This window comes from Schistocerca piceifrons, chromosome 7 (assembly GCF_021461385.2).
Source record: "Schistocerca piceifrons isolate TAMUIC-IGC-003096 chromosome 7, iqSchPice1.1, whole genome shotgun sequence".
Lineage (NCBI taxonomy): Eukaryota > Metazoa > Arthropoda > Insecta > Orthoptera > Acrididae > Schistocerca > Schistocerca piceifrons.
The window spans coordinates 36,018,320-36,046,045 of NC_060144.1; the positions used below are offsets into that span (position 1 = coordinate 36,018,320).

Genomic DNA, 27,726 nt, shown 5'->3' on the forward strand with positions numbered 1-27,726 from the left:
AGAGGAAGCTGGAGGAGGAGTTTGCAGAGGATGAAGATAATCCATCCTATGGACCTGGAATGCACTAAAACGTTAATCCAATCTTTGTCGCTCGATTCCCAAAACTTTTATTTTCTCATACTAATTACATGTTTTCTAAGGATCTTCCAAACATATTTGTTTCAAACTTTCAGTAAATGTTTCACAGAACCTTCTGCATAATTTAACACAGCCTTTTTCCAAAAAACTGTATATTTTTGAATATATAAATAAAAAATTGCAAAAAATGTTGTGAATTTTCATTACAATTGAAAAAAAATCATCTTTAATAACTGAACTAAAATTTTGTAAAATCCCTGTGTTAAGTTGTAACCCATATTCCAATAAATAATCTGTAAAAAGTTCAACTTCCTACCTCAAATACTTTGTGAGGAAAGATGTAATTTATAAGCGTTATTTTAACATTGCAAGTATAGGGCGTTCCGGAGCCTCTTAAATAAAAATAGTAACACATAGAAATAAGCACAATTGTAAAACAGATATAAGTAAATTATGATCCAAAAGTATATCATACTCTGTGGAAAACACATAATGTCATCTCTTTTGATTACTTGTAGGAACATCTGTGTAACTGTTTTGTTTCTGTAAAATGTTTTCGATGTTTAAAAGTGTACAAGTTGTGTGTGATGTTTAGTGTATGTGAGACTCTGCACAAATGGACCATAAGGAAACTGTAAGTACAAATTCTTCTAAATTTTGCCATTATCTTCACAAAAAGATTGACAGACAACTAAAAATCGTGTGTTTTCTTATTTATTGCAGTAAAGCCAATGAAATGAAGCAGACTGTCACACATCGACATCACCACATAGAAATGGCATAACAAACACACAAAAAACACACCTGAAAATGTGAATCATTTCCTGATAGGCGTCGTGCGGAAAATAAAATAAAGAAAATCGTGACTGGTAGCAGATGAGTTATTTATAAACAAAACCTATTGTTTTCACAGTCACAGGCTTTCAGAACCATTTATAATGGATTAAATCACAGAATAGTTTTATCGTGGCTCGGTCTCCCAGTGGTCTCAGTAATACTGTATTTCACTAAGTCCCACTATATCTAACTTTAACGTATCTATTCCTTTCTTAAATTTTCTAATCTACTTACACGATCAAGAACTCCAACATTTCACACTCTGATCCATAGAACATGTTTTGTTTTTCCTGCTGACATCCTCCTGAGTAGCCCCATCCAGAGATCTGCATGGGAGCTGTTTTACCTGTGGAATGTTGTGTCCAAGAGGCATCATTGGACTATATAGTAAAGCTGGATGTCCTCAGGAAAAATAACAGTTGTAGGTTCTACTTGCTTTTAACCATTCGTAGTGCCAGCATGGTAAGGTCATGTTGGCTTTTGTTTCAAGGCCCGATCAGTCGGTCATCCAGACTGTTGCTCCTGCTATTACAGAAAGGCTGCTGTTCCTCTTCAGGAACCATATGCTAGTCTGGCCCCTTCACAGGTACACCTCTGATGTGTTTGCACCTATGGTACAGCCATCCATGTCATTGAGGCATGCAAGCCATCCGATTACATAAAGGTCCATGGTCCATGGTTCATGGGCCAGACTTATTACTTCACCAAAACCATAACATGCATTCTCTATTATCTTAAGATTCACAAATCCAGCCATCCTGCCTCCCATAATTGTTGCCATCAAAGCATCCACTGAAAGTAAGTCTCTGGTTTGGTGGATTGACATTGTTTATATAAGTACTTCCTTTATTTTATTTTTATTTAAGTAACCAGTTTTTTCTATTCATCTGAAGTGTCTACCTCTCCCTCTCCCAACTTACACCTTGCTAATTATTTATACCACTTCCCTCTATTTCAACATTTCCGGGTATGTGATCCATTTGCTGCCAACCTCTATCTCAAGCAGTGCCCATATGATACCAAACCGATATCATCCTTCTGTCCCTCCTGTTCGTGTAGCTGTTGCCACATCCCACATATGTCACCATCAGTTTATATCTTTTCATGCTTCCTTGTCTTGTCTTGTTCTATTTCTCTTTTTCTCATGGCCTTCTAGATCCCATCTAACCAGATGACCTTAGGTCATCTGTCATTCACATTGTATGTCCACACCAGGTGAGTTTGTATTCTTTTATTCTATTGTTGATGATTTCTTGACCCTGAGCCATTTCTCCTATCATTGTATTTCTGAAATTGTCTCACTGAGATGTTCTGCAAGATCTTCTGAGGTAGTCCATTTCTGTAACCTCCATAAGTTGTTATAGGCTTTGCAAAACTTCTATAAAGTGTCTTCTTTACTTTTCAACTTATCTTAGAAGAGGGTTTAGCTTGTGGATTGCTTGTTTCCAGTTGACTACTTGTTGCTGTATTTTCCAACTATTTGTTCCATCTTCCAATAGGATGCCACTCAAATATTTAAATTTTTTACGTGTCTTGATGTGCCGAGCCTCTATTTGTTTGCTATATTTTCTCCACTGTACAGATATTCAGTCTTTTGAAAATCTGCTTTCTGTCGCCACTTCGTATTATTCTAATAATTATCTTATTATAAAGCATGTATCATCTTCTTCACTGGCAAACACAATCTGAACATCTGAGAAGAGCAAGTTGTAAAAGTGTTGATCCTTTGTTACCTGATTGCATATTCCTGCACATTTGCTACTCCCAGGTCTAAGGCTTTCTGGATGTAAATTTTAAACAATTCAGGAAATAAGCAGCATCCTTGTTTCAATCCTTTTGTAATTCTGAAATTTTATTCCCCACTTTGATCTCACACTCTGCAGACTTGTGTGGGTTACGTATAATCCTAACATGTGTCTTTTCGAGCTGAGTCCCACTCAGGACTTCAGTTTCGTCAGCAACACTGCGTCAAACGCCTTCTCAAGATCCATGAACACTAAACTGTTACTCATACGCCTCTCCAGTCTCTTTGCCTTTAGTTGTTGTTACGTAAAAATATTGTTACTACAAAATCTTTTCTTCTGGAATCCACTTTGCTTCTTAATGTCTCATTAATATCCTGTCTTTTAGGACTCGACCATACAGTCTATCAATAGAGTTTTTAAAACTGGCTCCATGATCATTTCTGTGTAACTTCGTACTACCTTTCTTATAAGTCAGCCTTACATATTCCAAATTCTAATTCCTGCACACTTTTCCTTCTAACATGCATATGTTAAACATATTGGCCAAATATTCCCATAACACATTTGGCCCATACTGTACTAACTCGTATCTTTCCTGATCTGGGAGATTTACCATTTCTTTCACAGATCTTCCAACTTCTACTGTAGTTATGGATCTAAATTTCCCACAGATAATTAATTCTTGAAATCCATTTCTGTGTTCTAATACCCAGTTCTCTCTTAAGTTATCAGTATTTTGAAATGATTTCCCATTCTCCGATATCAGTTACTGTGATATTCGTCCCTTCTTTCACATCTCCTCTAAATGCTTCACCATTGTCCAGGCGTTGGCTGTTTTTATACACCCCTCCCAATACGTCTGTCTATCTTCTCACATATCTTATCCCATATCTCATTTTTCTTATAAATAATTTCTTTTTTAGTCTCCCTGTTTACTTTCGCATACTTTTTCTTTCTATACTGTGGGTCCCTTGTGCCCAGCCAACTACTATGTTTTCTTCTTCACTTTTATCCTTTCCACTATGTTTTCCATCCACCACTCTGTCCTTTGTTTTTGTTTTTCCTTGCTATGTTGACCCAGTGCTTCACATGCTGCTTCATGACAGCATTTTTTTAAATTTTTGGTATTTCTCTTCAGCATTTCCACTTTCATCAAAACTTTGCAGCTTTCTAGCTAATCTCATTTTATAAAGAAATTTCATGCTTTCATGTTTGAAACTATTTATATTATATTTAATAGCATTCAAAATTTTAATAGCAGCACGTTCTTCTTGAGGTACAGTTTTCCTTCATGGTGTAAAGATAAACTTTGCTCCAAGCAGAAAGTGGTCAGAGCCACATTCCGGGCCTCTGTATATCCTTACGTCACTCACCCTAATTCTAGATTTTCTTTTTTATGATGATGTCATCATTCTTGGGTCACTTGAGTGACTCTCCCATATGTATTTACGTATCCATTTATGTGGGCAGAAACCATTTAAAAATTTCAATTCCAGTGCAGTGCATGTAATTACTGTTCTTTTGCCATGTTAATCTACAATTTCTTTACTTTATCTTTCCACTATTTCATCATCCACCTCTGAATCTATTCCTCCTTTAAAATCTCCCACAAGGACTATTTCCATTTGAGACTTTCTTTTTCAGGGCATTTGTCATTTCCTCATTAAATGTGTTTGATTTTGTTATCAGTGTCATTTGTTGGGGCATACACTGCCCATGCCCATGCTCTCTTGTCTGTACTTGGATAAATTCTTTCATTTGTTTGTACCCAATCATTAATGCTCTTACTATGCTTTTTGTGGTTCACTATTGACACACTTCTCTTGGCCCACTCTACCTTCCCGATACCATTGTAGAAATGAATGTAATCTCCCATCTTTTCATTTCTGTCCCTCTTTTTTTTGTTTCTGTTAACACATTTCCAACTCCTGGAAAACTTGTTTTTTTTCTGTCATTCAACCATTATATATTCCATGTTGCCATAAACAAAATCCTTTTCCACAGCCATGTTTGCCTCTCTGATGTTCCATTTTTCATCTGAGTCTTCTGACATGTATCTTGGGCCATGTATCTGACATCATTCTTGCTCATCTGAATGATCTTCATACTTATCAAAAACTATTTCACCTTTGAGAGGCAGACATGCGAACAGATGAAGGGGTACTGCCAATGAAAGTGTGATGCCTCATTTCATTGGCTGTTATTTTATTGGCAGGTATTTCATATCCTTATTTATGTTACCAGAAATAAATTCCACTGATGAAAATGTAGAATTTTATTTGCACAGACATCTTCAAATCTTTCAAAGTAAATGTATAATGGCATGAATTAAATTGGGATAGGTCTATTTGGACATATTTTACAGTTTATTTCTTATTGATTAAAAGTGATAGAATATCATTATTCAGGTAATTTTCTTGTTTAAGGTTAAGGGAAAGCAACACAAGGGTGAAACACCAAGGAAGCTGGAGGTGAGGCAAACAGCTAAAAAGAAAAATCATACAGATGATTCTGATGATAGTGGCAGTGATGAGGAGGAAGAGGAGGAGGAAAATGAAGAAGAGGAAGAGGATAATGATAGTTTGAGCTCTGATGAAGAATCAGAAGAGGAAGAAGAAGATGCACCAGTGAAACCCCTTAAAAATGCAGTGCCAAAGAAGCAAGCAAAGGAAAAACCTAATGATACACCTAAACAGAAGTCAAATTTAGATCTGCTACTTGAACTGGATGAAGGTATGAACATGTTACAGTCATGTTTTTGGGTTTGGGTGAACAACTTTCAGTTTAAAATTCGAAGAAATAGTATTATTTCAACATTCTATAAAAGATAGCTGTGAGAATTCTTTGCTTAGCTCATCGTAGAATACATATTACCAGAATGTGACAAATGTTCCTGATTATTCTCCTCTACATACTTTTCACGTTCTCACTTGTTTCTTTGACAGTCCCCCCCCCCCCCCCCCCCCTCTCTTTGTATTTTATGAACAGGTAAAGTTACTCCGCTGACACAATTGTTATCTGCAGAGCACCTCTGAAATATAATTTCGGATTATGAAAAATCCTGTGTAATAGTCCCCCCCCCCCCCCTTCCCATATCTCTCTCTCTCTCTCTCTCTCTCTCTCTCTCTCTCTCTCTCTCTCTCTCTCTCTCTCTCTGTGTGTGTGTGTGTGTGTGTGTGTGTGTGTGTGTGTGTGTGTGTGTGTGTGTGATGGAAGACTTGCGCAAAAGTTCAGATTGATCCAGACAGAGTACTTTTCAACTCAAGTACAGGGAAGTTTCATATCAGCGCACACTCCAATGCAGAATGAAAATTTCATTCTGGGAACATTCCCCAGCCTTTGGCTAAGCCAAGTCTCCACAATATTCTTTCTTCCAGGAATGCTAGACTTGCAAGGTTTGCAGGAGAGCTTCCGTGACGTTTGGAAGTTAGGAGACGAGGTACCAGTGCAACTGAAGCTGTGAGGATGGGTTGTGAGTCGTGCTTGGGTAGCTCAGTTGCTAGAGCACTTGCCCGTAAAAGGCAAAGGTCCCGAGTTTGAGTCTGGGTCCAGCACACAGTTTTAATCGGCCAGGAAGTTTCACAGGGAAACAGTATTACTAAAATAAATAATGTATTTGTAAGATGGTTTTAGTTGAGTGGCACAGTATGAGAAAAATGAGCAATTGTATGTTAATTTTAAACAAAAAAATCAGTGTCATTTTCCTGAATGCCAAACAAAGATTTATAGATGTAGTTTCACCTGCACTGCAGACTTTTAAAGACCACCTGAAACAAAATGGTAAATCTACCAAGAAGTCTACAATACAGACAATCTGAATTACATTCCAACAAATCCGTATCACTTCATTTGATTTAGGGCGTGACATAATTGTACTTAGATACCTTAGTCAGTAGAGCACTTGTATGTGAAAGACAAAGGTTGAAGTCTGTGTTGAGCACACAGTTTTAATCTGCCAAATGTGTCAGTCATTGTACGCGCTGCTACAGAGTGAAAATTCTTTCTGAAATTTATTTTGTTGCTTGTGAAGTATTATCAGGCTAAATGTATGCTGAAATCTATAAGTATTTTATTTTATTCAGCAAAAGGGTTTGATAATAGTTGTAGCAGCACAGAATAGGGGAAAAGTACGCTACTGCTTCCTTTTGTACATATCATATAGGAATCAGGTTATAAACAACCAAGGAACGTTGTAAAATGCAGAGTGATGTGGGCCAGGCAAACACCAAGTTGCCAGGACATTTATAAATGGGCATTTGCCTAAAGCTGACAGACTGTGGCCAGAAAACAAGTGGACCACCCTGTAGCTGAACACATTGCCAAACATGATACCCCTCATCTCAATGACTGTTTCACAGCCTGTGCCATATGGATCCTTCCCACCAACACCAGCTTTTCTGAGTTGTGCAGGTGGGAACTCTCCCTGCAATACATCCTATGTTCTCGTAACCCTCCTGGCCTCAACCTTCGTTAGTCACTGTCCCCTCACCCATCCAGCCCCCCCCCCCCCCCTCCCCCACCCCCAGTTCCCATTCCAGCACTACACAGCCGTCATTTCACTGCCACACCCAGTCTTTTAATTTCTTTTATTTTTATTTTTATTTCTCTCCTTTCCGCTACTTACCCCCTCCGCAACTTTTCTCCTACCCTCCGTCTAAACTGCAACACTTCACTGTCCGCCACTCCCACCATGCTATCCCTCCCCCTCACCGCACCAGACTCCTCCTTACCTCCACCCAGTCGCCACTCCCATCATGCACTGGTGTTGCTGCTCACACTATAGTTTCAGCTCTCTGACACTGCTGATGTGTGTGCAAGTTGCACTTGCGCACGCAGGCGTTTGTGTTGTGTGTGTGTGTGTGTGTGTGTGTGTGTGTGTGTGTGTTTACTACTGACAAACGCCTTAATGGCTGAAAGCTATGATTGTGTGCATGAGTAGCAACTTTCCTTCTCTTGTATTGTGACACAGACAAAAGGTCAGTTATGATTTCCGTATATGGAACCTACAGCATATGCTAGCTTGTGACACATTGGATGGAACTTAGCAAAACTATTTCAAATGTGTGTACATTTCCAGATTTTGTGGAAACTAGCAGTTTCTTCAGACACTTCTCCATTTATACTCTCCGTGTTGTTGCTTACATGTCAAGGCGGAAACAGAAAATTTGGTAATTCATACTTCATAATGATAAACAGCCCTATTCAAGGAAAATGAAAACTACTGTGTTAATGTTTCTAGATCTGAAAAGAATAAATAATACTTGAACTGTCTACACCTGGACACGAATGCTTCTTAAAGTAAACCACCTGCTGTCGGACAAATGTGTTTATAAATACTACCCAGAATTGTAATTAGATGGACTACACATTAAATAAACTAAAATAAATCTTTTTTTACAATGACTGATGACATGTCGCCCACTAAACAATTACTTTTCTTAACAAAACTCAGTTTTACGCTTCACGCATGTGTGTGCTTAAATTGTTTACAATCGACAGTTGCCTGTTGAGAGACAGATGAACAGATGAAAATACATTAGAAGATATGCTGTTGCATGCTGTGGTGATTTTATGGGACATATCGTCTGGCATAGTTCAGGCTTCATGATAAACTGCATCTTTCAGTGCTCCCCACAGAAAGAAATAAAGAGACCTGGCCAACCATTGTATTACACCATTCTGACCTGCACAGTGGTCAGGAAACTTTTCATTCACTATTCACGTTGCAACATGGGAAAAGTGAGCCGGGCAGCCATTGTGTTGGAACCACACACGCTGTTGCTTGTACAGCGGTAACTCTTCTTGAAGAACAGATCAAAATGTTCATAAGAAAGTGTGCATACACATTCCATTTAACATCCCCAAGCTGAAGTAAGATCCCACAATGAAATTTCCTATGATGCAGCACCATAGCTTTAACAGTTCACAGTCATTGCTATTATTCTTGTTAAAGTCAGCTTTAATTTTCAGCTGCCCAGTAGAGCATGTTATGTAAAGCACATTACTGTGGGCAGTAAACATTGCTTCATGAGTGAAGAGTACACGTCAGAAGGATGTAGTATTGTCTCTCAAGTGATGCAGATCAAACCAGCAAAACACTATATTACTTTCGAAACCACATCACCTGAGTGCCTGGTGTAATGACAAATGATAAAGGTGGAATTTATGTTGATATGATACAGGATGCAAATGATGCCCCTGTGACTGGTTCAACATTCCTTGTCGACACATCTTGTACAAAAATAGCATGTGTAACTTCTCCTCATTGGTATACATGTGTGTACACACGGAATGTTGAAGCATTACAAACAATTGCTGATTCTGACCAACTTGTATTTCAATTTTCTAATACTTCTCGAATTCTGTCGCAAAAAGTTTTAACCTTAGCATTAACAAGCATTATATTACTGTGCTTATCTTTTGAATGCCATTTAAAAAAGTGTATCATTTTACTTTCAACAAAATCATATTTGCTTTCGCATATCGATTGATTGAAGAGTTAAAAATCATTATCGCATACAGGTGTACATGTCTCATAGCTTACTATCATATGCCAAAAACCTCATTTTGATATCTGGAACCATTCACAAAATAAAAGTGGTAGTATTTCTTACATGACTCACCCTGTACAAAGAAACTGTTTATGTAACGAAATGACACCACTGAGATCTGCGCCAGTGTAAGCTCTGCACCTCCAGCAAATCTGTTTCCCCAGTTGTGTCATTTTCAAATACACAGTGGCAGAACCTCTGGCTGTACTGTCAGAAAGTAGTAGGAGGAAACAATAGGGAAAATCAAAATTTCAGTTAGACCTGGAGGAATGCTTACGTAGCGTAATTGTTCGTGATAAGCAAGAGATTCATGTTAGAGTCCTTATCTGGCACAAATTATCAGTTGTCACAACATATTCATTTCAGTACAACTTTATTGTGTCTGATCAGCTTTTACTTACATCATTTCATGTTTTTTGCATCTTACTGACCACATCTAGGTTTATTTAATTTGTATTTATTTGTTCAGCATTTAGAAAGTGTATATTAAAGAAAGGGATGACACCATAAAATGAAGCACATTAAGCATTATGTAATACAAAATCCTAAAAAATAAGACTTTATTATTTAAGCCAGTCAGTGGCATTTTCTTTGCATTTATGTATGTCCTCAAGTTCAAACTGACGACATACAAAGTGGAGTCGACCAGGTTGTCCATCGATTGGCTGATTCCACACTCACATTGGGTTATTCAAGAAACCCCATGTTGTCGTCTTATTCCTATGTCATCTGGTGCCTGTCCTCACACAATTTAGGGTGGCCCATGCTCTTCTCATAAAATTTCGCCCCTCTGTTGGTATTTTTGGATCATCAGCTGGGCTTCTGTTCCTGACTTTGCTTCTACTTCACAAGCTTTTCCATGCCTTTCCTAGATTGTAGTTCATTCCATTCAGTGAATATAATTAATTTTGCCTCTACAAATAACGAACTCGTACCTGAAGGATTCCGAAATTTCATCTGCGCTGTCAAGACAAGGAATTTTAGACTGTAAAGGAACAGATATCAACAGTCAAGACATTCTCTTTACATGTAGCAGAAGCAACCAGCCAGATTATACCCTTCAAAAATCCAAAACTGTGTTTATCATCATAAAAGTGAGGAGGAGAGAGTGAGTCTACAATTCTCCTGGGAATCAACAACTATGCAGCTCTGCACAGCTACAGTATACCTAGAGGTTATGTTGGATGAACCCATTTTTTAAGTACCTCTGTCCGGCCATCAAGTTAAAAGAATTTACCAGGAATAATGTTGCGTGCAGATGGATGGAAATTACATAGGATGCACACCTGGAAGTTATAGATACTTCTTCACTTTCTGTGTGCTACTGTAGAACTCAACTGAGACACAGTTCCTACCATACAAAGCAGAGAGACTTTCACCACCACCACCACCACTACCACCACCACCACCACCACCACCACCACCACCACCATAATAGCCGACCGAAGTGGCCGTTCGGTTAAAGGCGCTGCAGTCTGGAACCGCAAGGCTGCTACGGTCGCAGGTTCGAATCCTGCCTCGGGCATGGATGTTTGTGATGTCCTTAGGTTAGTTAGGTTTAACTAGTTCTAAGTTCTAGGGGACTAATGACCTCAGCAGTTGAGTCCCATAGTGCTCAGAGCCATTTTTGAACCTCCATAATAGGCTGTCTACAGACTGCCCTACTGTGGAAGTTATATTGTCTTGCTGAAATTCCTCCTGACTTCATATGAGAAGCAGTAGCCATAAAACAAAAGACCAAAGCAATAACATATGAAGCTTAAGCTCATCCCCCCCCCCCCCCCCCCCCCCCAAATCTCTGTTTAGATATCAGCAAGCATGCTAAGGACTGAACTCAAGAAACAGTTTTCTTAAAACAACTGAAGCACTTACAAGACTTCCCGCACGACCACAAATTTGCTTTGCTATAGTCTAGCATCTTGAAATATGGAGGGTGATTTGCTCCTGACGAAACAAAAGGGTGTGTCCTCCGGAAGTCACTCGGCCAACTCCATTTCAGCAACACAAATAGCAAGTGTAATCATCAGAGATGGAGGTTCAATGTGAAGTCTGTTTTTTCTGGAAGTGAGACAGAACAGACCTAAGCCTACTTCTTGCAACGTTGCCTGTATGAACCACCTGTACCACATAGGTTTTAACAGACACTCCTGCTATTGGTTTTCAGTTTGCCAAAGTCTGACCTGCAGTTTTTTTACAGTTTGTAATCATTCTTTTTTGTACTTAGTCCAGTTGGGACTATTTTCTGTTGACACATCAAATATATAATTCATATTTGGAAGGAAAGAAAGAGCAGAGGAACATTAGGAGGAAGAATTATAGGAGGAGTAAACTGAAGAACCCAATTCACATGATCAATATTTCATATTTTTGAGGCAGAAAAAAATACCCTTACACTGCAAGAAGAATGTTATATATCATTTTCAAAGAATACAGGCACTGAGGCACTGATAGCTGTGAATATTGCCAAAATATAAGTTTAGTAACTCATGGTTGTGGAATAGTAACACACATTAATTATAGGAGAATGAAAAGGTCTGTGGAAGCCAACTTGGAGGAGATCAAGCCTGGGAAACACAGGAACACACACAAGACAATATTGACTGTACAACTTATCATAAGAGACAATCTGAAAAAAGGCAAACCTACCTTTATTGCATTTTTAGAATTAGATAACATTTTTGATGCTGTTGACTAGAATACACGCTTTTAGATTGTGATGGAAGCAGAGATAAAATGTAGGGTGCAAAAGGTTATCTACAATTAATACAGAAAACAGATTGCAACAAGAAGTAGAAGGGCATGAAAGGAAGCAGTAATTAAGAAGGGAGTTTTCCCCTGATGTTATTCAATTTATGTATTGAGCAAGCAGTGAACAAAATAAGGAGATTGTGGGACAGGAAATTAAAGTTAATGGAGAAGGAAGAAAAACTTTGAGATTTGTTAATGTCATTGCAATCCTGTTGTAGACGGCAAAGGACTTGGAAGTTCAATTCAACAAAATGGATAGTGTCTTGAGAAAAGGGTGTAATATTAACATCAACAAAAATAAAACCAGGGTAATGGAGTGTACTAAAATGAAGACAGGTAATAACAGGATTAACTATATTAGGAAATAAGACAGTAAAAGTAGTAAATGAGTTTTGCTATTTGGACATAAGATAACTGATGATGGCTCAGGTACAAAGTGTATGAAATGCAGTCTGGAAACAGTTGAAAATGCCTTTCTGAAAAAGCTGATAAGATTGAATATAAATTTATATGTTGGGAAGTCTTCAGAAAGTAGTTGTTTGGAGTGTAGCCTTATTTGAGAGTGAGGTGTGGACAGTAAGCAGATAGACAAGCACAGACCAAAAGGTTTTGAAATGTCGTGCTACACGAGGTTAGATATGTTGGTCAAAGAAGTACTGCATCAAATTGAAGAGACAGGTGAGTTGTGGCACAACTTGCTGAGTACAAGAAGGGAGGAACATCATGAGCCATCAAGGAACAGTCAATTTGGTTATGGAGAGAAACGTGATGTGGAAAGCAGGGGGTGGGTTGGGCAGTTATTGTAGAGAGAAACCAGAGCTTGACTTCAATGAGCACTTTCAAGTGGGTGTAGGTTGTGCAGTAGTTATGAAGAGGTTTACACTGAATAGACTAGTATGGATAGCTCCAACAAACCTGTCCTCAAACTACACGTCACAGCAACATCTTGTTCTATAATTATAGAATGTCTTGTGCAATATTTGTTATTTGTTGCTGAAAGAGATAACACAGTCAGTTGCTAATGGAGCAGCGAATTTTAGTTTACTGTGGAAGGATCACTCATTTCCTATTGGAAGTCTCACCTGCGGCAGTAATTTGCTCATTAAATATTTGGAATTGATAACTTCTGAGTTGACTGAAATGATTCTACTCTGTTGTGAAGACATTCCAACAATAAGTGGTAGTTTGGCTTTGTGGATGAAACAAATTGGATGTTATCTTGCAATGTCTTGGCTATTCTGAGTATATATGGCTATTTCTCTGTGTGAACTAAAAGTTTATGTGAATTGTTATACAGACTACTCCCTACGCAAATGCTTTTGATTGCAGTCACCTTTCACAAATTACAGACTCCCATAAGGAAACCATTGTTTTAAAGACACATAGCAACCAAGTCAGCCTTGAAGGTGGTATGACTTGACCATTACCTCTGCATTTTCTTCAGTTTTTGTTTGTGTGTAATTCATGAATATTTTTATTTCCTCAAACACTTTTCTCTCACTTGCATTTCTATGAATCTTCTGATTCAAAAGACAGTGTTTATGACATCTTGTTTTTGATTTATGCAAATGTTTCATCTTACCACAGTTACAATTTTGGAAATCTGTTCCTTATAAATATTTCCTTATTATGTAAGTACAGAAAATACAACTCTGCATATTTGACTTTTTTTATTTATATTTGCAAAAATTTAAAAGCAATGTCTCATGTACAAATGTGTTTTTAGTGCCACCAACTATGACACCAGTGCTGACACCATCTCTTGGAGGGTTTCTCACTCCAATTGGCACACCTGTAACCCCACCACAGACAGTACAACCAGCAAGTGCAAGCTATATCCCAGTACATTCAACTGAGATTCTGAATAGAGTCAGTGGTGGTGGACTGTCAGTATCTGCACGCTTCACAAGAGCTCCTCATTTGTATTCACCATCTATGGCCACTATTGAATTGCAGATGGTGAATAAGGGAACTATAGAAATTCCAGAGGTAATCCCATGACAGTTTTATTTCATATTCTTTATACTTTCGGCAAAACTAGATGCAAATTGCTTATTTGTTCTTGATTATGTAAGTTAACAACAAGCTTGTTTTTTATTTGTGCTGGTTCCAAGTGTTCCTGTTGGCATTACATTTATACATCATTTTATTCTACATCTATACAATAGTACTGTAAGATTTTTTTATACAAATTATATTACATTTACCTCTAGATGGAGTGATGTCCAAAAATCATCTTGGAACATACGTTCTCTTCTGCACTATGTTGTTTAAATATATTTCACTAATTTACTTTCTATAGAAACTTCATGTTATTTTTTGACAGTTGTAAAATAACAGGTTATTCCAATGATGCTTTATGTTCACAATTAAATTGTATCTTAGGTAGTCAGAAATATTTTTTTGCCAGAGACATTGTGCATTATGTAGACATGTGATTGTAATGTTGTCTAATGTTTATTGTTTATCACATGTTCATCTCTATCCTTTTTATATTGTTCAGTAAAGTTCTACAGACAATTTCTTCTGTTAGAGGTCCATCTGTTCCTTTAACATGTGATTTGGATACCTATTTGTGGGTGCATAAATTTCTAGTTCTTCCAAAATGTTCATGGTTTGAACCTTTGGTATTCTCTGTACAATTTTCAAACCATTTTCAATTAGGTTCACTCTATGATTTTTATATTTTAAGTATATGTAAAAACCTGATTAGAATATAATAGAGGGAAACATTCCACGCGAAAAAAGGCGAAAAAGTGTTGGTTAAAGCTGGGCTGTGTTGATCCTGTGGTGAACTTGGGTTGGTAGACAACGATGTGCATGATTGTTTTTAAATATAAAAACCTGATTAGTTACTTTTGCAATCTCTCATGTGTTCTTTAAATCTGATACTAAAACTGTATCCTATTTGTCTTATGTAAAAACTATTGCAATCCTTGCAGGGAGTATTGTATACACCTGTATTAGAAAATTATATATAAAAACAAAGATGAGGTGACTTACCGAACAAAAGCGCTGGCAGGTCGATAGACACACAAACAAACACAAACATACACACAAAATTCAAGCTTTCGCAACAAACTGTTGCCTCATCAGGAAAGAGGGAAGGAGAGGGGAAGACGAAAGGAAGTGGGTTTTAAGGGAGAGGGTAAGGAGTCATTCCAATCCCGGGAGCGGAAAGACTTACCTTAGGGGGAAAAAAGGACAGGTATACACTCGCACACACGCACATATCCATCCACACATACAGAAAAGATGGAGATGTCACATTTTCCTAATCACAACTTTGTAAGTTATTGGTAGTGCAAAATGCTAGTTGTATTTTCATAGACCTTAACAGTTTGCTTATTTTGTGTGATGTGTTGCCTATATATGTTGTTGGTACTTTTGTCACTTTGGCTTTAATTTTGTCATCTCTTTTCAGCATTATGTCTTCAAGTATGTTACCTGTTTTGGGTTTAGTATGGTCTTCGTACATTTTGAGTACTATATCAGTGGTCGAATTTTTTGCTACTTGTTATAGTATTGTAATTTCACTTTTTATTGCTTGTTCTTCCAGGAATTGTTGTATAACATGGTGAAAAATGATTTTGTTGTTGTGAAGTTCGGGATGTGTATTGGTGCTTAACACAGGAAAACAGAATACCACATTGTATTACGTATATCCTCCACTAAATAAATAATACATATCATGTGTAATCCGAGGTGCTGCTCTTAATCTTGATGTTAATGCATTGCCACTTGGGAATCGTGCAATGGTAGAAATAAGCTCCAGGTATTCATGTTCACAATGAGTTTTATTTCGCATGCTAGATGTTTGGCGATGAACTACATGTAAAATTGACTTAACACGGTCTCATGACTCACATCAAACTGAACTCCAACTGAGATATGGCAGCTTACAAATTGCCTCGGTTTATATGATTTTAAACAGTGACATTGCTACATGTTACATTTTTAGGTTTAACAATTAAAACTTTTACATACATCTTTCCAAACTACACTACTGGCCATTAAAATTGCTACACCATGAAGATGACGTGCTACGTGATATGCAAATGATTAGCTTTTCAGAGCATTCACACAAGGTTGGCACCGGTGGCGACACCTCCAACGTGTTGACATGAGGAAAGTTTCCAACCGATTTCTCATACACAAACAGCAGTTGACAGGCGTAGCCTGGTGAAACGTTGTTGTGATGCCTCAGGTAAGGAGGAGAAATGCGTACAATCACGTTTCCGACTTTCGTAAAGGTCGGATTGTAGCCTATTGCAATTGTGGTTTATCGTATCGCAACATTGCTGCTGACGTTGGTCGAGATCCAATGACTGTTAGCAGAATATGGAATCGGTGGGTTCAGGAGGGTAATACGGAATGCCGTGCTGGATCCCAGTGGCCTCGTATCACTAGCAGTCGAGATGACAGGCATCTTATCCACATGGCTGTAACGGATCGTGCAGCCATGTCTCGATCCTTGAGTCAGCAGATGGGGACATTTGCAAGATTAGAACCATCTTCACGAACAGTTCGACGACGTTTGCAGCACCGTGGACTATCAGCTGGGAGACCGTGGCTGCCGTTACCCTTGACGCTGCATCACAGACAGGAGTGCCTCCGATGGTGTACTCAATGACGAACCTGGGTGCACGAATGGCAAAACGTCATTTTTTCGGATGAATCCAGGTCCTGTTTACAGCTTCATGATGGTCGCATCCGTGTTTGGCGTCATCGTGGTGAACACACATTGGAAGTGTGTATACATCACCGCCATACTGGCGTATCACCCGGAATGATGGTATGGGGTGCCATTGGTTACACGTCTTGATCACCTCTTGTTCGCATTGACAGCACTTTGAACAGTGGACGTTACATTTCAGATGTGTTACGACCCGTGGCTGTACCCTTCATTCGATCCCTGCGAAACCCTACATTTCAGCAGGATAATGCACTACTGCATTTTGCAGGTCCTGTATGGGCCTTTCTGCATACAGAAAATGTTCGACTGCTGCCCTGGCCAGCACATTCTCCAGCTCTCTCACCAACTGAAAATATCTGGTCAATGGTGTCCGAGCAACTGGCTCGTCACAATACGCCAATCACTACTCTTGATGAACTGCGGTATTGTGTTGAAGCTGCATGGGTAGCTGTACATGTACACACCATCCAAGCTCTGTTTGACTCAATGCCAAGGCGTATCAAGGCCGTTATTATGGCCAGAGGTGGTTGTTTTGAGTACTGATTTCTCAGGATCTATGCACCCAAATTGCGTGAAAATGTAATCACATGTCAGTTCTAGTATAATATATCTGTCCAATGAATACTCGTTTATCATCTGCATTTCTTCTTGGTGTAGCAATTTTAATGGCCAGTAGTGTACATAGAAATTTATATGAAATAAAAGTGAATAAATTCCTACAAAGACAGGAAAAAAATCTGTTTCTATTGAGACTATAAATTACGTGTTTTATCATTACATCAATATATTTCATTAATTTGCATACATCATTTTACGTACTTAAAGGATAATCATACTATCATTTTCAGGTGAACAGAGGGATTAGTTTTATTTGATGAAAGGCCGAGATTCAATTAATTAACTTTTGTCAAGTAAAACTTTACATTCTGTGTAGTCGTAATTACAGTTCCATTAACTAACACGAATTAAAACATTAGTATGCTTAATGCTGACTGAAAAATTTTCATGTCATATTTCTATTATGCATACAATTTGTTTTTTAGTTTGAAAACATAAAAATAGCCGTCTTTCGATGACTAGAAATATCGAATCTTTAATCGTTACTTACTCCACAATTACAATAGCGATTTTACTCCTACCATGTGCCTGAAGTTTGTATAATGTACAAATTGTGATGGAACGTCAGCTTTTAACCCAATATGTTTCCTCCATTCTGCATATTGGTGAGGCCCAACGTAAACAATGTCAAAACAATAGCTTCAATTAATGCAGATTATTAATTTTCTGCAAAAGAAAATCTTCAGTGTATTTGAATCCAGATAACAAGTAAAGACAAAATCAAAACAGCATATTGATATTACACATATGTCCTCTTTGGGAGAGTGGAGATGAGACTGGTAAAAGGATATTGGGTCCCTAAGGGTTGTGATATTACAATACCCTCCAAAGAGGTTTGACTGTCGTAGAGAGACAAAGCTCTTCTAAATCTCTGGCTAAAATGAAGGGAATACACTCATGACTAGTGTAACAGACAAACAATTTGACAATTAGTGTGTGTGAAAATACATGTTATATATAAAGTTTAGTCAGTCAACTTTGTCATACACAAGATAAAAAAAAGAAATTCAACTGTGTAAAATTACAGTTTTATCCTCTTGTTGCCCTTTTGATGCACTCCATAGAATGTTCTATGAGATTTCTTATTACTACGTTCAATTGGTTATGTATTATTACCTAAAAAAAATTGTCTTATCTCAAAAGTGTTGGTGTGGAGTGGCTCTTTTTTTTCACAAGGACACACCTCAACAGGAATGCCAGACATTATATAGATGCTGTATCAAACCGAGTTTGATGTCAAAATTTCAAATAGATAAAAGAAAATGTATCATCTTCCTAATTTAATGGTCAGAATGATCACAGCTATCTCAGTGTCCTCAAATAAATGTGAATGTACATCAGTAAACAAATTTACTTGCATCTCAGAAAAATCCCTTTGTCGTCGCAACTACTGTGTGTCTAAACTCTGAGTTTAGCAAATGCGGTAAACTGTATATCAGTATAAAGTGCTGCATTTTACCATACTCCACTACACATCACTTTATTCCAACTCCTTCCTCGCTTCATTTCAAATTTGTATTAGCACAAGATCATCAATTTACTCACTATATTATTGTATCCTATAATTGTTAATTACTCTTATCATAGTGTAACTTCCTATTCAGAAGCATGGTGAACTGTACAATGTAAAAAGTTATTCTGTGTGTAAAATACAGTGTGACAAAGCAAAATTCAAGTTGATAACATAAAATCTGACCTACTATACCAGACAAAATTTATATTTGTTTCTATGAATGACAAATCAGATTCAAGAGTTATCCTACATCAAATCATAGAACAACACTTATTTAAAGTACATACCAGAAAATGCAGAGGAGAAATCACTAAATAGTGCATAGAACTGTGCAGAGTTCATCCACTCATAGGAAATGTGATTGCAGCAAGTGACTGTAAGGCCATAAAACAAGTTATATTTGAAGAAAATCATTTACATACTAACACACAATCAAATACAAGAGTTAACCTACAATGCACGTATGATACATTAAATCCAAAATCATGACATCACAACTGAAAAACAGATCAAATGGTTATAGAAAGCAAAATTACATGAAGCTAAAATTTGGCATGAGACACCTCAAACCAAACTGAAAATGTTCAAGGCCTATGTTTGTGATGATTGGACGGACCTGAAAAATCCAAACTGCTGGATAATAAACAGTAAGAAAATTCATGTTCAATTAGTTCAAATGTCAAAGTCCAATACGGAATAAGTATGCAGATATGTGAATCAATATGATATGGAACTTCACGTTCCAGACAAAAAGTTCAAGGACCATGTTTGCAATGCATGGACTGACCTGAAAGTTATGACTTTCCATTCCAGGAAGTGAAGTGTTTTATACAGGGCATAGAAACAGAAGTTTTTTTTTAAATGGGGTTCTTTAGACATGAACTGGGCTGTACGATGAGGTTTTGCTCACAAGAAATGTCTTAACAGACAACAGACAATGATTAAGACTAATGTCAAATATGGGAAAATCTTCCAGATAAACAGAATTATTCATGTTCATACGGTAATAAAATGCGGCAAAAATGATTTTGTAGACGATGTTCAGTCACTATCTAATTATTTCATACCACATTTTAATATGAATGGTTGTTTGAAGATAAATACATGTGTTGGCACTTAAATGATTCAATAAGAAAAGCAATGTAGGTATTCAATAGTATCCTGAACAAGCAGTTGAAGAAATATGGTGATAATACTCGTGTCTATCACTGATATCATGACATTGACATGAAAGCATATCCTGACAAAAGTGGTTCAACAAGGGTGATTACAAAGATTCTGTGGGAAACTCTGACATGGAGGTCAAATTGAGATAGAAAACTGGATATACATATACATGCATAAGCTATACAGAAATATGTTGGTCACTCTGACATGGAGGTCAAATTGAGATAGAAAACTGGATATACATATGCATGCATAAGTTATACAGAAATACGTTGGTCAGATGGTCATGTGCAGAAAATAATAAATGATTAAGATGAGCATCACAATACCACATGACAACATTGAACATTAAAGTACCAAAGAACATTATGATGAATGCTAACAACCAATATAGAGAACAGGACACAAAAAAATATACAGATGAGGTATAGGTAAAAGCATAATGCAGATACATACTGAAACATAGCTTAAACTCCATCCGTAATTGGTGTGTCAAAGAAACAGTTGATGTCCAGCCAGAGTATCCAACCAAAATATCTCCTATCTGACTGATGCCTTCCACAGACTAATCAACCAATGTGTACAGCTTATCATGACTGTGGTCATCTGTAACAACGCAGCCAAAAATCCACTAATAATACTATTGTATCCTTATGACAACAGCAAGAAAAATACTCCTAAATCATATTAATCAAAAGCTTTCAGAGACAACACCAGATTTACTGCAGAGCAATGGGTTTCATTATAGTTAAGATAAAGTAAACAATAAGTAAATCATTGTAAACCATAGAATGTGTGTCATGTATAAACTTCAAATAGCAGACTAAGTTTATTCAATGTAATTTATGATGACTGTCGTTAAGTCTCCATAATAATCACGCTGAACATTCAACCATATATGTACAATGCACTGCAGATTTGCTTATTGTCGAATAATTGTAAAATCATAAAAATGTGAAATAACAACAAATATTATACAAGTGACTGAGATTATACCATAGTTCCTGCTGATCAAGTAGAGTATTACGTAGACAAAAGCATGTGTATTGTCCAGTTTGCTATACTTATTTTCAAAATTCATATTGTTGTCAGTTCCTGTCAGTATAGATGAGATAAGATGCTATTTTCAAATCAGTGAAAGCGCTTTATATACCCAGAATTGATTTAAAATCGTGACACGAAACTAAGTGTAAATGGTACAAAAAGGAATGTAGTACCGAAGTATAAAGATGTTAAAGGAGATACTACATTATCTGGGGCCCTTGTGCTTGCCAGACACATGGTACACACAGAAAGTGTACCCCCCTGATGGTTGATTATATTAAACTCCCAACTCTGCAAATTCTCCAACTTCTTCTCAACCACCTTCCTCTTACAAATAGGTACTCCATATGGCTTAATGAAATATAGTTCATGTGGTCTCAGTTTTAACTTAGACATATAATCTTTCACCCTGCCTGGCTTGTCACTGAAAGTGCTATTATATTCACACAGGAATCCCTCCATGTCACTTTTTTCATTGCTACTTAAATTGTCTGCTGAGTTAAGTTTGTCCAATAATAATTGAGAAAAATCTTCACTAACCACCTGATTATCAAAATCCTCATCATATTCATCTAAATAATTTCTGTCACAAAATACTTCCACTCCTCTTGAATTATTGCTACAATTCTCATCAAACATTATGTATAATTTGGTTTCACCATGAATACCAGATTTTGGATCAATCAAATTTAATTTCATATTTAACCAATCAAACCTAGCATTAACTTTCAGTATCCAATCCATCCCTAACAACATGTGTTCATTTTCAGGTCAGCTATTACCAGATTGTTCAAATACAGCATTACTGATAGTAAATGAAATTAATGCTTGCCTACTGATTAAATTACTAAGTTTACCAGTGGCTCCTTTTATTTTCACACCAGTAACTGGAAATTTAGTATACTGTCCAGCGTTCTTTAATCTATCTCTTAATTTACCAGACACACCACTTACTGGGCTACCAGTGTCCAATAGACAAACTTACTTCCAGTTGCCTACAGATATTTCAATATAGGAACTACTGAGTACTTCTTGCTTATTACTTCCATCCTCTTCTGCCAATAAATCATCTTCAGTATCCATACAATTTTAATCAGCATTTACTTGAATCTCGCTTCCTAACTTGGGTTGTAAAGTTCTTAAAGGTAGCTCACAATCAGAATGTGTGCACTTAATACTATCACCTTTTCCTACAGCCTCCTCATTCTCTTCCAATACTTTCACTATCTTATCACAGATTAGCTTATCTTGATCCTCTTTACTGTAACAATCATGGAATATCTCACTGACCTCAATGGTTATCAATTGATTTTCAAATACCTGTTTTTCTGACTCCAAATCATCATATCCTATCATTCCATTACTCATATCATTGTCTAGTACTTCCAAATAAATCATACCACCTAATTCATCATAAAATACATCATCAGTGTTAGCATCAATTGCCTTAAAATACTCATTTGCAACATCATCTGCACCTACATAAACCCCAACTTTAACTACACTTTTCTCAACATTACAATCACTATCAAAAGTACCAGAACTTTTGTCAGTGGGCACATACACATAATTCAACTTTGGTATATGATCCTCGCTTTCTTCCGCATCTTTATCAGACAACATTGAAAATTCATCATCACGAAATAAGCTAACGAAATCATAGTCATCAGCATCATCATAAATGTTACTATTACTAAACACACAACTCTCCTCATATAAGTTAGTCAAATCATCTGTACTATGATTAAATTTATTTTCTACTTTATTAGTATCTCCATCCATTTCCATCAGCACGAAGTCCAAAAATGCTTCATCGTAATCAACTCTGTTTATCTGGTAATGATTGTGTCTATTATGGTGTCTGTGACCTGAACTTCCCCGTCCTCTCCTACCCCTAGCCTGATTTCTGTAATTGTTGTTGTTGTTGTTGTTGTTCTGGTGGTGTTGTGATGATCCCCCATTCTAACAATTGTTCTCCCAAGCACAATCTAATTTGTCTCCATGTTTCAGAAATATATATGGGGGGGGGGGGGGGGGGGTGTAACTTCCTTGCGTGGAGAAACCGGAGTACTGCTCGAACCTCGCACTTGGTGGGAGTGGCGATCAGAGGGAAACATTCCACATGGGAAAAATATATCTAAAAACAAAGATGATGTAACTTAGCAAACGAAAGCGTTGGTATGTGTTGACAGACACACAAACACACACACAAAATTCAAGCTTCGCAACCCATGGTTGCTTCATCAGGAAAGAGGGAAGGAGAGGGAAAGACGAAAGGATGTGGGTTTTAAGGGAGAGGGTAAGGAGTAATTCCAATCCCGGGAGTGCAAAGACTTACCTTAGGGGGAAAAAAGGATGGGTATACACGAGCGCGCGCGCGCGCACACACATATCCATCCGCACATCCACAGACACAAGCAGACATTTGTAAAGGCAAAGAGTTTGGGCAGAGATGTCAGTCGAGGCGGAAGTAAAGAGGCAAAGATGTTGTTGAAAGACAGGTGAGGTATGAGCAGCGGCAACCTGAAATTAGCGGAGGTTGTGGCCTGGCGGATAACGAGAAGAGAGGATATACTGAAGGGCAAGTTCCCATCTCCGGAGTTCTGACAGGTTGGTGTTAGTGGGAAGTATCCAGATAACGCGGACGGTGTAACACTGTGCCAAGATGTGCTGGCCGTGCACCAAGGCATGTTTAGCCACAGGGTGATCCTCATTACAAACAAACACTGTCTGTCTGTGTCCATTCATGCTAATGGACAGTTTGTTGCTGGTCATTCCCACATAGAAAGCTTCACAGTGTAGGCAGGTTAGTTGGGAAATCACGTGGGTGCTTTCACACGTGGCTCTGCCTTTGATCATGTATACCTTCTGGGTTACAGGACTGGAGTAGGTGGTGGTGGGAGGGTGCATGGGACAGGTTTTACACCGGGGGGCGGTTACAAGGGTAGGAGCCAGAGGGTGGGGAAGGTGGTTTGGGGATTTCATAGGGATGAACTAAGAGGTTACGAAGGTTATGTGGACGGCGGAAAGACACTCTTGGTGGAGTGGGGAGGATTTCATGAAGGATGGATCTCATTTCAGGGCAGGATATGAGGAAGTCGTATCCCTGCTGGAGAGCCACATTCAGAGTCTGGTCCAGTCCCGGAAAGTATCCTATCACAAGTGGGGCACTTTTGTGGTTCTTCTGTGGGGGATTCTGGGTTTGAGGGGATGAGGAAGTGCCTCTGGTTATTTGCGTCTGTACCAGGTCGGGAGGGTAGTTGCGGGATGCGAAAGCTGTTGTCAGGTTGTTGGTGTAATGGTTCAGGGATTCCAGACTGGAGCAGATTCGTTTGCCACGAAGACCTAGGCTGTAGGGAAGGGACCGTTTGATGTGGAATGGGTGGCAGCTGTCATAATGGAGGTACTGTTGCTTGTTGGCGGGTTTGATGTGGACGGACGTGTGAAGCTGGCCATTGGACAGGTGGAGGTCAACGTCAAGGAAAGTAGCATGGGATTTGGAGTAGGACCAGATGAATCTGATGGAACCAAAGGAGTTGAGGTTGGAGAGGAAATTCTGGAGTTCTTCCTCACTGCGAGTCCAGATCATGAAGATGTCATCAATAAATTTGTACCAAACTTTGGGTTGGCAGGCCTGGGTAACCAAGAAGGCTTCCTCTAAGCGACCCATGAATAGGTTGGCGCACAAGGGGGCCATCCTGGTACCCATGGCTGTTCCCTTTAATTGTTGGTATGTCTGGCCTTCAAAATATATAAATATGTCTGCTTGTGTCTGTATATGTGTGGATGGATATGTGTGTGTGTGTGTGTGTGTGTGCGCGAGTGTATACCCGTCCTTTTTTCCCCCTAAGGTAAGTCTTTCCGCTCCCGGGATTGGAATGACTTCTTACCCTCTCCCTTAAAACCCACATCCTTTCGTCTTTCCCTCTCCTTCCCTCTTTCGTGATGAGGCAACAGTTTGTTGCGAAAGCTTGAATTTTGTGTGTATGTTTGTGTTCGTTTGTGTGTCTGTCGACCTGCCAGCACTTTCATTTGGTAAGTCACATCATCTTTGTTTTTAGATATATTTTTCCTACGTGGAATGTTTCCCTCTATTATAACTATATATATAAACAAAGATGATATCAATATAATAGAGGGAAACATTCCACGTGGGAAAAATATATCTAAAAACAAAGATGATGTGACTTACCAAACGAAAGTGCTGGCAGGTCGATAGACACACAAACAAACACAAACATACACACAAAATTCTAGCTTTCGCAACAAACGGTTGCTTCGTCAGGAAAGAGGGAAGGAGAGGGAAAGACGAAAGGAAGTGGGTTTTAAGGGAGAGGGTAAGGAGTCATTCCAATCCCGGGAGCGGAAAGACTTACCTTAGGGGGAAAAAAGGACAGGTATACACTCGCACACACACCCATATCCAACCGCACATACACAGACACAAGCAGACATGTGTAAAGGCAAAGAGTTTCAGCAGAGATGTCAGTCGAGGTAGAAGTACAGAGACAAAGATGTTGTTGAAAGACAGGTGAGGTATGTGCGGCGGCAACTTGAAATTAGCGGAGGTTGAGGCCTGGCAGATAACGAGAAGAGAGGATATACTGAAGGGCAAGTTCCCATCTCCGGAGTTCTGATGGTAAGTCTTTCCGCTTTTAAGGTAAATGACGATGATACTGCTAAATCCCTTCTCTTATTGTGGGTTCCACCATAAACTTATCAGTTGTTGTGCAAGCTGCCCCGCCCTCCCCCACATTGTATTGTAATTGCAGTTCACCTTGAGTTTTACCAATGTCGCAAGCAACCGAGTCAATCTTATCAAGCTTGGGTGGCTGACCTCCATGGGCTAAGTCATTTGTGCAAGTTCCAAATGCCTGCCTCCAAAGAATGCTATCATCTGTGCAGCACTTGATAAAGAGTTTCAGTTAAAACTTTACAGTTTGATGTCTGTTGAGTAGATGAGGTTTCACACTGAGCACTGTCCTACGAAGTCGTGAAAATGGTGGGAGCCACATGAGCCACTTAGATTCCTGGGAAGACATTACCACGCTGAACAGTAAACTCAGACACATGGAGGATTCATTAGTCATTGGTGACGTCATAGCAGTACTGAACAAACTGTGTGTGCATCACTCCCTTGGAAACAGTGGACTCATGCCGTCCCAGGTTACAACAGCCTTACGCAGGGTGTTTTCAGAAGCATGCTAGGAACAACTTTCCATACCACTGGGCAGGTTGCATTAAATTTAAAAGACAGGGTCACTTCACATCTGTTTACCTGGCAGCCATTGCTGTCTCATGATTATGAGATCAAATGGACGTTAATGTTATATGTTCTGCACCATCCACTTGGGAAGATTCTTCCTATAAACTGCTCATTTTGCTGTGGGTGGATGGGAAGACAGTCAGCTTTCAACTCGGTATGGGTGCCAGTGCCAGTCTCTTCAATTTTCAAACATATTTATAATGGAGGGCACCCATACTCACTCCAACAATTTGATGTTTGGCAAATTATAACAAGCAACACATTCTGTTGGAAGGGCAGTTTACCACAAAAGTTATTTACAAAAATGTAACCAGGGACATAAATTTCTTGGTCGTAAAAAGCGCTGATACTTAGAATCTTTTTGGCCTGGATGTATTGATACCTTTTGGATTTTCCATCAGTGATTCAGTAAACATGATCTCAGAGGATGTTATCAACAACTGGTCATGCAATGCACCGAATTCTACACTTGTTTGTATCTAGACCAATGTGAGTCTCCTGGTTTCAGTCTAAACTCTGCTGTCAACCCTTACTTATCACGCAGCCATCAAGATTTGTATGTTGTTATGTTATTGACTTTGTATTACCTCTGGGCATGTTTCATATTATTATACACTGTGCCATCGCATGTTGTAGCCTAACAGTTAACAGACGGAAAAACTAGTGTTTGTGTTGTGTGCCACAACAGTATGCTTATTTTATGGGCTAGTGTTCATGAGTTCTTTTGTAGTGTATTTTCTGTTCTATGTGTATATTTTGTTCAATAATGAGTTTAGCTTTTTACCTAGGTTATATGTCGCACTGTCAGTACCATTTACTATTGGATGAATCTGGATATGGTCTTTGTGTATGTCTGGTTGTGCTCACAAAGTGGACAAACGTGGATTCATGACAGTGAATGATTTGAAAATATTTGGATGTAGATTCATTAAGTGCCATATGTGGTAAACATTTAATTTTGTGGCAGTGCTATACATGACAAAGCTATAGCATTAGCCTTTTAGCTCCACACACAGTGTCATTGTTTAACTGTCCATTGTCCTTTGTTTTCATAAATAGCTGTGTGAAGTTCTTATATAGAGTAAAAACCTCACACTTCACTAGTCCCTATCCTCCACCTACCTATCCCTTTCCCTGCTCCTGTTTGTCCTGCAAATGCCTTTTATCACTCCAGTGGACCTGCACAGTCCTTTCCTGTTCTCTATAGCCCCCCCCCCCCCCTTCCCCTCTGCACCCCTCACCATGTCATCATGATGCTGCACTTAGCAGCCCACTATCTTGTCCTCATGAACTCCCTGAAAACTCCCATAGGCAGCACTAACATGTTTTCCTCCACCCCAACATTGCTATGCCTCCCTGCTCTAAGCCTTTTCTGTACCCCACTCAAGCAAATATCACTGCCCACCTCAAGTGAAGTCACAGATGGGCCTTTAGTGCCCAGAGGTGACAATGGCTTTATCTGT

General features: G+C 38.5%; 1 protein-coding gene across 1 annotated transcript in view; it reads left to right on the forward strand.

Annotated features, from left to right (window-relative positions):
- Positions 1 to 27,726, forward strand: part of LOC124804753 (AP-3 complex subunit beta-2) — a 241,403-nt gene that overhangs the window by 160,768 nt on the left and 52,909 nt on the right. The window contains exons 15-16 of the mRNA XM_047265059.1: positions 5,087 to 5,393; positions 13,686 to 13,948. Coding sequence (XP_047121015.1) covers positions 5,087 to 5,393; positions 13,686 to 13,948 — 570 coding nt within the window. The remainder of the gene's footprint in view (positions 1 to 5,086; positions 5,394 to 13,685; positions 13,949 to 27,726) is intronic.